Below are 17014 nucleotides of genomic sequence, written 5' to 3' on the forward strand. Positions count from 1 at the left end.
TGAGGTAGGATGATTTAAGGAATATAAGTCTGTCACATATTTTTATTTGTACTTCTCTAAGGACTTTTTTTCTCTTTTTCTTGGACTGAGAGAACTAATTAAAGTGTGAAAGGATAAGCAAGACTTACAGGTAAGCCAGATGGGCCCTGAGGACCTGGGAAACCAGGGGGTCCCTATGGACAGAAAGCAATGACAGCAACATTTTCAAACACCTGTGACAAGCTGAACTAAAGGATAAACACAGAACAAAACAAGCTTTAAACGTTAATTAAAGCAGGTATCTATTTATCCCTTAAACCGCTCAGCATTTAGTAACACAATACAGGGCCAGATTGTGCTCTGTGAATTAACATTTAAGGGGATATTAGTTTCGAGACAAGGATCTTTTTCTTCTCTTTGCCAGCAGGGGGCTCTATGACCACACAGGAAGCAGGAGGCAAATACTTCATTTGTATCAAGTCACTTCAAATCTGGGCTTTGAGACAAAAACCCAGAGGTGGTGTTCTAAAACGATGATAACAAAGAAATGAATCCTTTTTTTCCCCCTCTCACAAAAGTTCTGCCAAAAATAATACATGACTGCAAAGCACTCTAAACTTTTCAGTTTTAACTTTTTTCCTCCTGTCATAAATTTCACAGAATGCTAAGTTAGTCAAACCGCGTAAGAATATTAATAAAAGCATCATCCGGCACATAAGATTTATGAGCGGAAATTCTCCAAGGAAAAGTTTCTGTTGAACAAAAGGCATACAAATAGTTCAGATCTCTCTGTTTTAAATGAACATTCACTGCAAATGAAGAAAGTCCTTACCATGATTCCTGGTGGTCCTGGTGGGCCTCTTCCCCCTGGTAAACCCTAATATGGAAGAAAATCAAATATTTCAATAAAACCTTAAAAAAACCTGCCCAGAAGAGGACATGTGTACAAGTGGCATACAGTACTTACAGCGTCTCCTTTTATTCCCGGTGTTCCAGGCATCCCTGGCATTCCAGGTGCTCCAATGCAGGATCGATCACCCTGTAGGGAAATGAAATGACAGTGCACGGATTTCACACAAAGAAGCACTGCCTTGCATAGTCTTCATCTCCTTTACACTTTTTTGACATTTTATCACATTGCAGGTCTGAACTATATTTTATGACAGATATTCACATAGATTATTCCATAATTTAGAGATGGAAAGATCTGGTCATTAGTTTACAGAAATATGAAAAGATTGTTGTGTATTTATATTAAATCTTCCTATACTTTATATAACCAATAAAAACAGTGCAACCCTTAACCTAAATTCGCACCGTCAACAACTTTTCGTTGGTCTATCATTTAATCAGATTAAAATTCAAATAAGCTTCCGACTGTGTATAAAATTATGAAAATGTTTGAGAGAAATGCATACTTTTGGGATGCATTTTTTTCATACATGTGGTGAATATGAATCCTTTATACGGCAGAAATTTCAAACAAACCGTTGCCTCAGTCGCTTGTGTCCTCTGCAGTCTCTCCAAACACTATGGATAGACAAGAGAAGTTATTAGAGCACTGCCTTACAATCACACAGAGAGTAGATCACAACAAGCCAAGCATGCTTGAACACAATACAAAATGATGGACTGTCATTTTGCATTTATCACAGTAGTGACTTTAGGACTGGAAACACTGCATATAATTCCGAGTATGGAGAACGATGCCATGAAGCTGAAAACATTGCTAAAAGAAAACCCCTCATACTAAGTCTCACCTTGTCACAGCTGTCCGAGACTGTTGTACCAGGCTTGCCCTGGTCTCCTTTTTCACCCTTGGCACCAGCCATGCCTGGAACCCCTGGCAACCCCTTTGAACAGCCCTCTACACAGTCCTCCTGTGTTGCACGCATAGAAATAAAGTTTACTTCAACATACACAAAGAGATGCTCATGGACAGCTAGGATTCCTTAGAAGTCCTTAATAGGTGAGAAAGCTATTATGACTACTCTTATTTAAAAGATGAAACGCACATAAAAATTAATTAAAGACAAATGAATAAAATGAATCTATTAAGTTCTGATATTTTGAATGGTTATAGCTGAAACTTCTGTCTTTTATGTTCTACATACAGTAGTCGTGAAGAAAACAGTCCAAAAGACAGTCAGGAGGGTAAACCATATAAGGTAATTGTTAAAGAACCAAACACAGTTTTATTAGCCCATAATAATGGAATAGTGAATGAAAGTAGAGAACCTCATAGGAAAAAAAAAAAACATTTAAGAAATGGTAGTTCTAGACCAAAGTCCTATAGTTCATATTTCAAAATATTAATCAAACCAAAGAGCCATTTGCTGCATGGAAACCTCAGATAAAGCAGAATTGAATTCATATTGTGAATTCTCAATATGCTTAAAGCTAAACATGCAACACTCAAATTTTTACATTATCCTCAATATAAAACTGCAAGAATTAAAACTAAATGTCAATTCTTATTGCTGTGCCAGTGCATATATTTACTAATTAATCATGAATTTATCTTTTTTTTGTGTCTTAAATACAGGGACTTTAATAGGGGGCCAGGACCAGTTCTACCAGGGCACTGGATCCTGCCGGCCCCTGTCTAGAATTGTCCATGCATTTAAGGTGACATCTGTGTAGGGTTTAGCGGGATGTGAAATGAGGCCAGTTTAATAGTTGTGAGATAACTGACTGAGGAACAGAGAAGGAAGTACACTGTATGGTTCATAAACATCAAAGTTAGCACACATATATGTGTGAAAAATATGATTTATGCAGTGTATTGTGAATCTAGATCAGGCATCCCCAAACTCGGTCCTCAAGGCCCCCTGTCCTGCAGGTTTTAGAGGTTTCCTTGCTCCAGCACAGCTGATTTTAATTGAAAGCTGATTAACAGGCTTTTGGTCTACTGCAATCATTATAACCAGCTGTGCTGAAGCAGAGACACCTCTAAAGCCTGCAGGACAGGGGACCTTGAGGACCGAGTTTGGGGATGCCTGATCTAGAGGATACAGACTTGCAGATGTACATTTATTAACCATTTGATTAAATACAATTTCTAGTTTAGATTTTTTTTGCTTTCGTAGTCTGTATACGATAAAATATACAGTATAAGTGACTATCCTTTTGCAGGCCACGTTTAATAATTTTTTTTTACTTACATCTTCAGTTCCTGCTGTGGAATCTTGAGGTAGATCCTGTGGTCCATAGAACTACATGTGGGAACAAAATAGCAATTAAACTCAATTTTTCATTTCATAAAGCAGTATTAAAGGAAATAATTAGTTAAAGCTACAGTGTGTAATTTTCAGCGACATCTAACGTCCAGACTGCAGACCGCAGCAACATGAACATCTCCCCCCCACCGCTTCTCCCCCCCAACAGTACGGCGAGCGTTACGGGACAAAATGTCTTCCACGATGTCGCATCACCTACCTTCTCAAGTGATGAGGTTTGTTTACATAGATAATTTTACAGATAGTATTCTCAGGCATAATACTGCCATCTATTGTTCAGTACTGTCTCAGTTCATCTCTCTCAACTTGCCGTAGTTACTTTCGAGCGTGATGGCCGATCAAACAATCGCTAGTTTGATGGCTCTGCGCTGCCGTAGCGCAAAGATGTCTGCCTCCATGGCTGCGAGACCCGCTCCTATGTAATTATAAATAACGAATTCTAAGGCAACGCAAATATTAAGGTTAAGAGGCTGAGCTCGTAGATGATGATAAATAACATAGTTATGTATAATATATTACATTTCTGACTGTATATCCCTGTAATTATTACACACTGTAGCTTTAACCATTACTGAAATCAACAAAAACAAAAGTATTCTTTCAAAGTTTTACTTATTTAATATGGCAGTAATATTGTTGTTTTGACAAATCAGTAATATAATTTAGATAGTAGGAAGTCTGCTTCTTTTTGCCAAGGCTTCAATATAACAGCCAAATAAAACAATTACCCACATTAAGTATACTAAAAAGGAAACACAGAAAGCATATTTCTCTTCATTCTCTACAAACGTTAATTAAAGGTGAACTGCATACACGTCTTTCTCTCTCATACACACTCTTTTATGAGTGATGTTTTGCTCTCCAGATTAAAAATTTACTGCAATTCCCCACATTTGCAATCTGATTGACAACCATCTGGTTTATCAAAATTACTCACATCCAACCTGCCAAAACAGCACACAGTTAAAATTAGCACATTGTGTTCATCAGAGGAAACAGGCCTCTCTGACAGCAGCCCTCCTGCCATGAATTAACAGAGACATTTAATTATTTTCCCCAATACCATCCGTACCCATTTATACAATAGCAAACCATCACATCTTTATCTAAACTCTGTGTAATGTTTGCAACTTGCTGGAGGAATAGTCTAATCTATGCATATTTGCCACAAATGATTTTCATCAGAAAACCTGAATAAAAGAAGCATTTTCCTAGCAAATTGATGAAGTCAACCTGTGATGACAAAGAAAACAGGGATGAAAAATGATAACATTTTAGCTAAGAGATTTGTCCAGGACAGACTTGGTGCTTTCAGTGTTGCAGTTTATGTCATATATGCTGCAACTAGGTAAAAAAATTGTAATCACTCTGAGAACAATGGTTCTTTATGAGATCATAGGAACTTTTGTGACTGAAAGGTATAGTGGAGGATGTTCCTTTTCTTGGTGGATCATTAAAATAAGTGATTCACCAGGAGTTAAGGTGGACATTTTGAAGGCAGACTAACGGGTCTTTTAGGGTCAGAATTTTACAGTAGATGATAGACAGGTGTTCAAATACCTATTTATAATAGCTGTATCATACAAATAAATAGTTAAAAAACAGACAGTATGACATTAAATTTTTGGATTTATTTTTTTTTAGATTATGTCTCTAACAGTGGACATGCAACTACAATGACAGTTTTCTATGTGGGAGAACTTGGAAAATAGTAGGGTGTTCAAATACTTACACTTATTCAAATACTTTCCTCACTGTACAGTAGTAGCCATTCAAAATTGCCCCACTTTCCTTGATGGGCTCTTGGCTGGTCTCCTACAATTCTTTTTAAACATCAATCTTTGTACTAAAATATTCTTTCTATCATTAGATCTAAAGAGAAGCATCATCTCCTGGTCAGACCCTGTAATTCAGTGAAAGGGCTGAGTCAGACATGCATGCCCAGGAGAAGGATGGAGTCATCCCAGTGGCTGGAAGTTGGAGGGGATTCGGTTGAGTTGCAGGGAGGAGGGCTGCCATTTGGCTGGCGTTTGACTGATAAAGGCAATTCTAAATGGCTGCTACTGTATGTGTTGAGGGTTGTAAGAGAAAAAGTGTCTACGAAGTGTACTAGAAGAATAGAAAGCTCTCAGAAGAGAGAAACAAAACCAGAGTGTTTTTAGGAGATTCTTTCAAGTGATCATGTACACTGAAAGCACAGGTTGGGCTTCCCGCTGAAGCGTGAGTGGCAAAGTTTCTAGTGGAAAGGTAAAGTTTGGGATGCTATTTGGAGAAATCAATTTCACATAACTGCTAGGAAAACGAGGAAAAATGGGCTCATGGATGCTCTCACACATGTTTAATAGGCTTACCCTCTCGGGAGCAGGTACATGGTTGTGCATCTGCATTTTTTCTTTTAAGTCTAGAGAGTGGTTCTTTTAAAAAAAAAAAATCCTCCCCTTTACCTTTAAGGGAGTACTCTAATTTTGAACAATGTTGAAAAATCACTCATATTAAAGGTTTTAAGAAATGTAACCTAATGGTGGTCTATTAAAAATTGGATGACAGTTTGGAACCTATAGAAACTCTCTGGTAACTACTTCATTTATCAATTAGTATCATCAGGGCTGATTCCACATAACCTGGAAACAAATTGTCAACCATTTTTTTATTCCCCTTAGTACTACAGAATTCTCCATACAAAAATAAAATAAAAATAAAAAGTCACAGAAATTAAAATTTGCATTAAATCAACCAAATCCCTCTTAGACATTTTAAGAGATTATTTTGTTTTGCTTTTTATTGAAATATCTTCAATAAAAAGTAAGTGGAAGCCAGATTCTGTTAATCCAGTCATGAAGCCATCCGCAATACCCCCCATCCCCAGGAGCCATGGTAGAAGCAATTTTATCTACTGCGGAAGTACAGTATAGCCTTTCCAGTTGAAGGTATGTACAAACATAAATACATGATAGATAAATTCTAAAATGGACATGAAGATGTCAGTTCTGCTATTAATGGGCATTGTGCACTCAAAACATACATCTCAACTATCTCTACAAAAAAGAAAAAACTGTTTATTCACACACCCAAGATCAGAAAAATAGAGACCCTTTCCCCTGAGAGTCTGTCAATAGAACCTGGGCTGTTATCAGTCATTACAACTCCATTTGACTTTGTTCAAACTGAACCCATTAGCCCGGACAACTATTTCATACCACACACTGTTGACCATTACTCTGGCTAGAACAAGGACTTGTGCATTAGTAGACTCCTTCAAAGGAAGGACCTTTGTAATTATATGCCCTTCTTTTTGTTAAACTCTGTAAATGGATAACTTTCAGATATCTTGGAGGTGTGTGCTCTTTAGATGTAAAATTAGTTTGTTAGCTTCCTCAGTGCAGAGCTGCTCCGTGAAAATAAAAATAATAATCTTGCTTAGGGTATAAAAGGAGGTAATAGGAGTGGTGTTTGAAAGAAAAATTTCAATAAGGGCATTAGCATATGTAATCAAGTGTATACTAACTTCTTAAGTTAGATAGAGCACGACACACACATGTTATTTCCTTGAACGTTTGCATGCCTGTTTTATGTGTGGCTGCAAATTACTATTATTGTGGACAAAGTGTATTTTAATGTGTAATTTTAATTACTGAAAATGTTAATATCTAGTGAATTTAAATGTATATCACTTTTCGTTCTCTTTACTATTGTACTAGGTTCCCTTGTCTCTCCTGAAGGGAAACTCTCCCCTTGTCCCTAAGATGAAGACTGGGGATCACTGTAAAATGATTCTCATACTTTGAAATCCTCCAATTTACACCACATTTTATAATGTTAAGTAAATGTTAACTATGCCTGATTACATTCACCTTTACAGTAGTAATTTCAGCTAGATTCCATGATGATGATCTTGTTATTCTGCCTTACAGCCTTTAATCTAAGAGCAAGAATTCAAAGGCATTTTATTATATTGTTTTCCAGCCATTTCTCAGATGAAAACTTGAAGTAAAAGAAATAGAAAGAAAAGTAGTAAAATCTGGAATACGGTAAGGAATAACTTTTTGTTGTTGTTGTATTAATAAGTTAATGCATTGATACTTGAAAATCCATTAACATGAGTAAACACAATGTTATCAACAGCATTTAATTTTGATAATTACTATTAAAAACCACAATGACGAATTTAATTTTTTTATGAAACTAAAGGAATACTCTCCTCATTTCTTAATGCCATAAATACACCCTTAGATATTTTGTTTTCAGTGATGCAGTGAATATGCAATGAACTACGTACTTTAATAATTTTGAAATGGGAAAAAAACCCTCCTCTCCTGTTGCCTTCAGGTCATTATGACCCAAACTGAGTTGCTAAACACTGACGAAAAGCCTTAATGATATTTTGCAAACTTGAAACATGATCACATTCCCCAGATTGATTACAGCATTAGAAAAAATGCCAACTTTATCCATATTTCTATGTAAGCTGTACCAAACAAATGGTATAACTATTGTCTAACATTACAATAAAAGGGTTAGTTACACACCATAAAGATGTAAAAAAAAAAAAAATATCAGTAGCAGATGTAAACTTGACAAGACATGTTTTCTTCAGCAGAATGCACTACCTGTATACTGCCTGGATATAGCAATCAATGTGGTGGAACTATAGATGAGGGAGCCTGTCTGTGTCCTATACATTCTTTCCTTATGTACATTAGGGGTTGCCACAGCGATTCAAGATGTCTCACAGATTTGGCAAAATGTTTATGCCAGATAAACTTCCTGATACAACCAGGAAATGGTCCAAACTGGCGACAATCTGGTTGCATGACAAACCGCTGCCTCCTCCTCTACTGTCTCCCTAATAAAATGTGGGAACATAGAAAATCTCATGATTAGAATCTAGCAATAATGGTCAATATGTGTGCAGTTTTCTACCCCAGAGATTGCAAAAGGAGCAGGAAACCAGTGTAGGAAAGAACAGGATTACGTTTTAGATCAATTTGTAACAATGAGGGGCACAACTACATAATTTTAAGGGGAATGGAGAAATATTACATCCCCACAAAACAATTATTAATGTTTATGATTACAAATCATATTTATTTATTGACCTAATAAAATACAGGATTTTTCTTAAAGACTTTCTGGACACATTTATTCTCTTTTCCTCTCTTTGTTAATCTGCACCTCTCTGTTCTACATTCTCCTCTGTGGTGATTGACTTACTGTCTGCTTGACATATTTTCCCAAAAGGACACAGTGAACAGGTGGTCAGGAGAAATTTGAGCCATTCTGGCTGTTATCTCGGTTATTCTGACCTCACTAGTTTATTTATTCCTACATGATGCCATCACTGGTCTCCTCTAGAGCAGATGCCATCAACAATCTCATATCTGTCTCCCTCACCCAATGCCTGCAGTCTCCTCTGTTAGGTCACGCTGTTAATCAATATTTATTAATAGGGATAAAAGTGCAGTTCTTGCAAATGCACAATTTTCTTTATAAATAATAAAGAAAATAAATAAATCAGTACTTGAGCTGTTCATAAACTTTCAGCTAATTTTATACCAGCCCTTCCCCTGTGGATTCTGATGCTTTCTTTTCTTCCTTTCTTTCTTTCCATCCTCACAGCTGATGACATTTAATAGAGAGTCAGAGTTTTTGAAAAACTGAGCTGCCAAACAGATAAAAGGTAAAAGAATATATTTAAAATATTATCCTTATTGGTTATGAGTTGCTTTGCTTACACGACGCTGCATCCGATCACCATTATTGTACAATAACTGTACTGTAGTGTTATAGCTGAGTGTAGGCAATTAAAGCCTATTAGCTCAGTAATATCCCTTTTTATTTTCTTATTAACCATAAATATATAGTTATATTTATATTATTTTTAGAATCTTATTAAACAATTCTTATTCTTGTTAAACAAAAATAACCATAAACACCTAAGTCTCATTTTATGATCTTTTTCTAATACTGATCATTACTGCAGACCTGAGACAATGCAACAGTTTTCATATTTGACTGTTAGTCAAAGATGGGTTGAATCAGACAAACCACATTTTTAAACATTAATCTCACATTTGTATTAATTATTGAAAACATTTAGAGAGTACCTCTTTCACAATTTGCATCTTAATTTAAAATCAGATGTTGCAACTCGCAAATGCTCCTGGACCTTAAAACCATGAAGGTTTGAGTTCAATCAGAAAAACTCACAATACTAAAACAAAGGAAAAGCTTGAATAGAAAATACTCTCAGCTTGAAACAATATCTTTCTAACTAATTGGGGAAAATCTGATGCTTTTCCTCTTGAAAGAAGGTCCCCAGTCTCCACTGGCAACGTAACAGTAATATGTCAATTTACCACTGGTAGCCTTAGCTAATATTTGCAATGCCCCTTTTGACTGACATGTGTTACTTAATATATCTAATCAACTTTAAATGTTAGAAGAAATAAAAAATATATATATAAGTTTTAAGATGTCTTTACACCTTTACCTCTTCGTATTTAAAGTTTTGATTTGTATTGAGGGCCTGTTTTGCTAATATTCCCTTACATTTATAAAAGAAGGATATACTGGATGGTTTGCAGGTGAAGTAGCAGATAGACACATATTTAATGATTTGCTTCTGTTATTGATGACATCAGATGCAAAAAACAGCTGTATCAAGCAGAAATGGCTGAATAGACATGATTGTCTGACAACCGCTTTGGTACTCCTTCTAGCTCAGCGCCCCTATGCACCACATATGCTGCATAACCAATTTTTGCTCCACTGGTAACAATACTGCCAGTCTTTAAGCTTCCTCAGAGCCTTCAAAGGTGCTGCAGATGGCACTACACCAAACCCTCCCCTCTGCAGCTATGAGTGTGTTTTTCAATGTTAAGCAGGTTCTAGAAAATGCTTTTTTAAATTAACAGCAATGCAACTCTTATTTAAAAGAGAAGTTTGTCAGAAGAATATTAAGAGAAATTGAAAGCAGAGCAAGTTGCTGAATTATCCACAGAAGCATGAGAAACGCTTCAAGCGAAAAGAGAAACTTTCTAGTGTAAATAACTGTAAATATCTCCTGAATCAATAAGCCTGCTTATCAACAGCCCATCTAAGGTCTTCTGCCTAAAATCTGTTTTACATAACAAAGGACCAAGAAGTCATACAGTAGCAGCTTTAAGTTCTAATATCTGCTCCACTAACCTTTCAATATTAGTTAAGTTTCCAGTCCATCTTTTGTTCCATTCCATTTCCTCAAGCTTTTCATGTTGTTATCTTTTATGTTTTATATATATATATATATATATATATATATATATATATATATATATATATATATATGTGATTTTTATCTTTGATTTTATTTGCACTGTGTAGCACTTTGAGATTTTTGTTAATGAAAAGTGCGGTACAAATTGGATTTATTATTATTATTAACTAAGAACATTAAATTTGTTTTATCCTTTAGCTATTAGCTATTCTGCTTTAAGTCTTTTCTATTTTGGTGAAGTCTTATGATTATGTGGCCGGAGGTGTTTTGTTGTCTTTGATGTGATAATACAGGTTGCTGTGGCAGATAAGGAATGGTCATCTAGGCAGGATGAATTCTGCCACTGCCAACACTGTTCAGTCCCAACCTGTGTTTAAGGAAAATCGCTATATATATAGTTTTTTTATTAAATAACATAACCATACCCAATGAACATGCTCTTATAACTAGAGGAGAGCATTTAAAACTTACAAAAGTCATCATGGAAGACTTGGGTGACTTTAATTTCAGGAAAAAAAACTTGACCAACTGATGCGTTTTCACAAAATTTTACATAAGGCCCAACACATCAACTCTATAGAGCCACCTCTCATCCTTTTTCACTAACATTACTTACTCTCTTCCCAGGCAAACCCGGATTTCCTGGTATCCCGTCGTTTCCAGGGATACCCTGAAAGAAGGAACTGATGTTGAACTAGTTTGTTTCCAATTAAGGGTTGGCCACTCCCATCTCCACCAGTGGTTAAGGCAGAGTCAAAGGGGCAGGGTCAAGCAAAATAACCAGTCCCTCATCCTGCCATATCTTATTAAAGATACCAAAGAAATCTCATGCCAAAACGAATGACATGGCTTTTCAATTAATTCCCTTGAACTGCTACCTCTATTTACACCTTTGACTCTTGCAGCATTTTCACTTTATTTGAAGGTCTGTTCAATTAAAATCAAAATTGAAAAATTTATTTAAAGCAAAAACAAGCATTAGACAATTTTTTAATCCTTATCCTTTTTTTCCCCAGACCTTCAAATAACTGTTCATGTCTCCACAGACATTATGAAAGCTTGCTTAGATGCTTCCTCTTTGTGTTAAAGCTGAAAGCACCAGATGGGTTAGTGTGTTCATTAACTTGGTTTGCTTTTTTTTAACCTGGTTATGTTCAAGCTTTTGCACACATACTTTTTGTTTATGGTCATTCCATATCCTACATGCATATCATGGACCACCTAAAGAAGCAAAGCATTTAAAAGCCATATTTATACTATGTACCCAAAGGCCCAAGCTGAGATGCTGGAAAGTTCTCAAAGCCTTTCAGATTTTCCAAAATTTCTTTATATTAGACTCACTTTGAAAAACATTCTACACACTGTACTGAACGATAACAAAGCCAATGTAGGCTTTTTAAATTTTTACTCATGATAGAAAATAGATAAAGTAAAGCTTCTAGCTAAAATAGATGTTTTTATATTTATTCTGTTTGGAGTCAATTTGCTTCTCTGTTTGTTCAATGTGCAAAATGGAGATAACAAACATCTGTCTCCTTAGGGTTGCACATTGATGCTCAGTGAAAAAATATATTCTCTACTTTTTCTATCTGCTTTTGCTTTTTTGTACTTTAACTTGGGAAGAAGACATTCTTTATGATGATAGGATTTATTGACATGGAAAATTCCATTCAAATACAATATCCCCATTCCTATACACCATAGCATTAATATTTACAACATACGGGCATACCATCCAAAAAGTGGTCAGCCTGCCAGGATTTCTTGAACAATACATCAAAAACTTAATATGGAATCATATATAAAATAATGTTTCTGTATTTACTCAAGTTATCCTTTCCTTGTTTTTAAAAATAATTTGATAAAGAAGAAAAAGTGGAACTAAGGTGTTCACTGCCTTGTGAAAATGTTCATCCCCTTGAACTTTTTGACCTTAACCATATTTCAGGCTTAAAAAAAAAAAAAATTGTATTTATTTTGTGAAGAATCAACAAGCGGGACACAATCATAGTGAAAAAAGAGAAGTGGGCCAATCACAACTCTGCGTTGTGATTGGCCCACCAGATATAAGGCCTGGAGCATTAATTGAGGCTAGACCCTCTAGGCAAAAATTATTTAGGCCGCTGGTAGGTGGGGCTAGTTTACTAGGCTATAAGAAATGGCTTTGTTCCATAAAGGCCAGATTTGTGCAGTATACAACTGATTGCTGTTTTATGAACAGAGTCTTCCACATCAGCTGTAGATCTCTGAAGTTTGTCCAAGAGGCATCACATTTAGGACGATTATTCTGTATACTCTTCTTATTTGTGTAGAGGGACGGTCGGGTTTTTATAGATTTGCAGTGGTCTTATACTCCTTCCATTTCAATGTTATCACTTGCACAGTACTCCTTGGGATGTTTAAACTTTTTAAATCCAAATCTGGCTTTAAGCTTCTCCACAACAGTATCTCAGACTTGCCTGGTGTGTTCCTTGTTCTTCATGATGCTTGCAACGCTTTAAACAGTTCTCAGAGACTATCACAGAGCAGGTGCATTTATATGGAGACTGATTACACATAGGTGGATACTACTTATCATCATCAGTCATTTCGGTCAACACTGGATCATTCAGAGATCCTCCCTGAACTTCTGGAGAGTTTCCTGCCCTGAGAGTAAACAAGCCAATTCATCTTGCACACCCTACTGTTCAGTTCAGATTTTTTTTGTTCAATTTGTTAAAAAAACAAACAAAAAAATGTTCTGCTTCATAAATTGTGTCCCACTGCTTGTTGATTATTCACAAAAAAGAAAAATGTTATATCTTTATGTTTGAAGCCTGAAATGTAGCAAAAGGTGAAAAGTTCAAGAGGGCCGAACGCAAGGTACTGTATGCTATTTTATGCTGTTGGTAATACAGTAGTTGAGCACTGCAAATCTAAATGAGTGGAAGAAAAAAAAGAAGACATACAGCAAACCTTTATAAAAAAAAAAAAAGAGGTCCGTAGTGTTTAGGGCTAAAAGAAAAAAAAAATATATATATATATAAAGCAGATGTCAATAAGCATATAAGAGAGTATTGCTCTTGCAGATGTTCAGTTGGGGACAACTTTGTGCATTTTGCAAAAAAAACAAACAATTTATTGAGTCTAAAATAAAGAAATGTAGAAAATGTGAAATTGTTTGACAAGTTTCCATCAGAACAATAATCATAGTTCAATTCAGATAAATAGAGCAACTCCTGAATTGAACTATAAGAAACATCCTAATCACCACCCAACAGTCCCTCTATTTTACCTGAGGTCCTTGAAGGCCAGTTACTCCCTGAGGTCCAGGAGGGCCCGGAGGGCCAGGAGGTCCCGGTGGGCCCTAAAAAATACAAACAGACGACAAATAGTACCAAGATAAAAGCATAAACAGGAGATGTTGGGAGTCAAATATCTCAGACAAAACAGTTTTTTTCTACTAGTGACAGATCCAACCTGAGGCCCAGGCTGCCATACATTTGATACGGTTCCCGGAGCTCCCTTCAAGGCAAGAATAGGCAAAATCAGAGCAGCAAAGGTGAAACTTATGATGTTAAAAATAAATGTCAACAAATGCCAAACCACAGTAAGACACAAAGTAATAACAAAGCATTTTTTCTTCCCATACCCATATCCTTATAAGATACAGTTAAGAATCAGTTTTCTGTCATCTATTTTCTATGCTCTTATAATGTATAGAACTTTCTCTTTAGTTTATCTTTTTAGGGTTCTTTTTTAAAAATCAGTACATATGTGTTTAAAAACATATACTCACAGGTCCACCCACACTTGTAGACACAGATGAGATGCAGTTACAGTCTCCTGGTTCCCCCTGGAAAATTATTACATAAAATGACCAAAAAGCTTCAAATAAAGTTATTTCTGGATTTTCAAGAAATCCCTGCACAACATTTTTCTATCTCTGTATCTATTCTATCTCCAGGTTCTCTAAAGTCTATTGTAGTTTTTTTCGTTGGACACTAATACTGAAAGACTGTTAAGATTAGAGCTGATCAAACTAAATGTTTTGTTTCTACATAAATTGTTTTTTTTTTTATTGGATGCTCCAAGATGCCTGTTTTTCTGTAAACATGTGCATGCCTGCTTGTTTATCCTGTGTTTTTCCACTGCCCTGTGATGGGCTTTGGCCTATCCTAGGTGCACCCTCACCCAATAGTTACCAAACACCTGTGGTTTAAAGAGATCACAGTTATCTCTTTTACTTTTAAATACAATGTATTTCAACCAGAGGTGGGGGATGTGAAGTCACTGAAATAGGTCAGTCAAATCTGCACAATGAATTTAATTGTGCAGATTGATCACATGGTAAAGAGATGACTTGTTGACTCCACCATCTCCCATCTCTAAAATTTCTAAAATCTTCCCAAGTGTAGCTTCAAAGTTACACAATATAAGATCACCTTAGTGTTGGTAAGTTTTGTGACAATTTTTGTTATGAGGCTCTGAAATTTAACCATCACTTTAATTGATAGAAAAAAAGCAAACAAACATGGTAAATATTGGAATTGTATTCCAATTTAGCTATCTATATCATTGTCATATTATTTATCCTACAATGGATTTCAGCATTCGAGATTATTTTGCGTGTCTATTAACGATGGCCGTTGATTATGAAAATAATGTTTTTACATATTATGTCTATTGGGATAAAGGGTCAATTATTTACATAGGGGTACAATATGTGAATGGAGTCAGTTTGTTTAGAAATTAACTTATACTTTTTTTCCCAAAACTGATGAGCCCTTAACTCTATTATATAAAAAGGTAAATGTTCTAAAATCATTATGCGAGTGCCTCCAAGTAATTTAAAACATTTAGCTGAATCATAAAAAGATATGTTATGTATGATGCCTTTAAGTGCAGCCGCTTATGCCAGGGAATATCTTCACATGTCCTTGCCATCTGGCCTAGCTGAGGATGAAAATCTACATATTTTTATTAAAAATGCATAGAAAGTGTCATACTGGAGCTTATGTCATATCCAAAGAGTTTAGATTATCTTAAGGCTATGAATCAGTATTAGGGTTTTGAAATTAATTGTGCTTGCAATATAATCACAATTTAACAAAGCACAATTTTCAAATCAGAGAGGCCCTGATATTTAATCACACTATGATTAACGAGAAACACACTAAATTTCTCCAGCCCTTTAGGTGCTGATTAAACACTTGCAATGGGTTTGTTGTCAAAAAAAGGTAGAAGAAGTTGCAGCCAGTGTTGTCCATGAATGCGTTCAATAAATATGTTCATATTTTTTTGTGAATGGTGAAATGAACGGATACGTTTTGAAATAATGCACGTAAACGAGAGCGACATTCACTCTGAAAACAATGAGCAGCACAGAGCCCACATTCGCTTTCAATTGATAATGACACTTTCCATTGGATTACATCAGATTTTACTGCACTTATAACGGCAGACATGACATGTCAGTGTGTCTACTGCTAGTACTATTCTGCATGATTCAGACTCATCTACTGGTATTTCTGATGCCAGTCTTGCAGAGCGAGTTTTATGAACTAACAAACAAATACTGGGACAGGAAAAACTCACGTTTTTGTGTAAACTGTGCCCACCGGGACTTAACAAACAAGTCCATAAGTCAGCTATGTCCTCTGAAAATTTAAAGCGACACATCGAGTTAAATTAACAGAGCTATCCTGGGAAATATCTGCAACTGAATGAGAAACGTGAAAAAGAATTTTTGATACTGATCTTTTCAGCAGAACCTGTATGTTTCTGAAGTTCTGTGTAATTTGGCTAAATAAAGGCTGCACATACATTACAGCTTAACTGCATCAAATACTTTCCACTCCTCTCTATGTATTTGGACCACACATTCAAATTTAAATATGAGGTTCTATTGTGTAGGATTGTGGCTTGATTTACCAAATGAACTTTAACTGGTTCATTTATAGGTTTGTGAACTTAGTTCATTTTTGAAAACTTGAGCATTGAATTTGAGCTAGTTCATCTGTGTGAACTGAATTTTGGGTAAGTTCTTTTTAACTAGGAAATGGCACATCATTGGCTGCAGTTTGCACACAGATCCATGCATGCAAGAAGATACTTTTTCACTCAATGGATACAATAAAATCTGGTAGTCTTGGACTATGATGAAGCAAGCTTTCAAAAACCAAAAGTCTGGGGTGAATAAGCTTTGGGTTAGTGCAAAGGAAAATTAAAATAAAATCACGATCACAATTTAGATTTTTGGCTAAATTGTTCACCCTAATCAGTAGCACAGCTGAATCACATTGGCAGCTTTGCAACACTGTAGAGTGGCATATGAACAAACGCAGATTCCCCTGACAATCTTCTGACACTTGCTTTGCAATAATCAGGTCAACAAATATACTTCCTCCTGTTTTGTTTTTCTTCACTTTATTCTAACTTTTAAATTATCTTTTGTGAACACTTGAGTCCCTTATTCCTCACCCTAAAGCCCTGCCTCTTTGCTTGTTCATCCAATGCTTCCTCATAGTAACAGTCTGAACTGGACTGGCTCTGATACAAG

General features: G+C 35.8%; 1 protein-coding gene across 5 annotated transcripts in view; it reads right to left on the reverse strand.

Annotated features, from left to right (window-relative positions):
- The window catches only part of col16a1 (collagen, type XVI, alpha 1), a 101137-nt gene that overhangs the window by 15888 nt on the left and 68235 nt on the right, over positions 1-17014 (reverse strand). For 2 of the 5 annotated variants that reach the window (XM_015371546.1, XM_015371543.1), the window contains 10 exons: positions 14252-14308; positions 13933-13977; positions 13748-13819; positions 11090-11143; positions 3144-3194; positions 1740-1859; positions 1468-1509; positions 947-1018; positions 812-856; positions 129-173 (listed from right to left, as the gene is read on the reverse strand). In XM_015371546.1, coding sequence (XP_015227032.1) covers positions 129-173; positions 812-856; positions 947-1018; positions 1468-1509; positions 1740-1859; positions 3144-3194; positions 11090-11143; positions 13748-13819; positions 13933-13977; positions 14252-14308 — 603 coding nt within the window. The remainder of the gene's footprint in view (positions 1-128; positions 174-811; positions 857-946; positions 1019-1467; positions 1510-1739; positions 1860-3143; positions 3195-11089; positions 11144-13747; positions 13820-13932; positions 13978-14251; positions 14309-17014) is intronic. The other 3 variants (XM_015371545.1, XM_015371548.1, XM_015371547.1) reach the window with 3 other exon arrangements.

Source organism: Cyprinodon variegatus, unplaced genomic scaffold (genome assembly GCF_000732505.1).
Source record: "Cyprinodon variegatus isolate N-32 unplaced genomic scaffold, C_variegatus-1.0 Scaffold60, whole genome shotgun sequence".
NCBI lineage: Eukaryota > Metazoa > Chordata > Actinopteri > Cyprinodontiformes > Cyprinodontidae > Cyprinodon > Cyprinodon variegatus.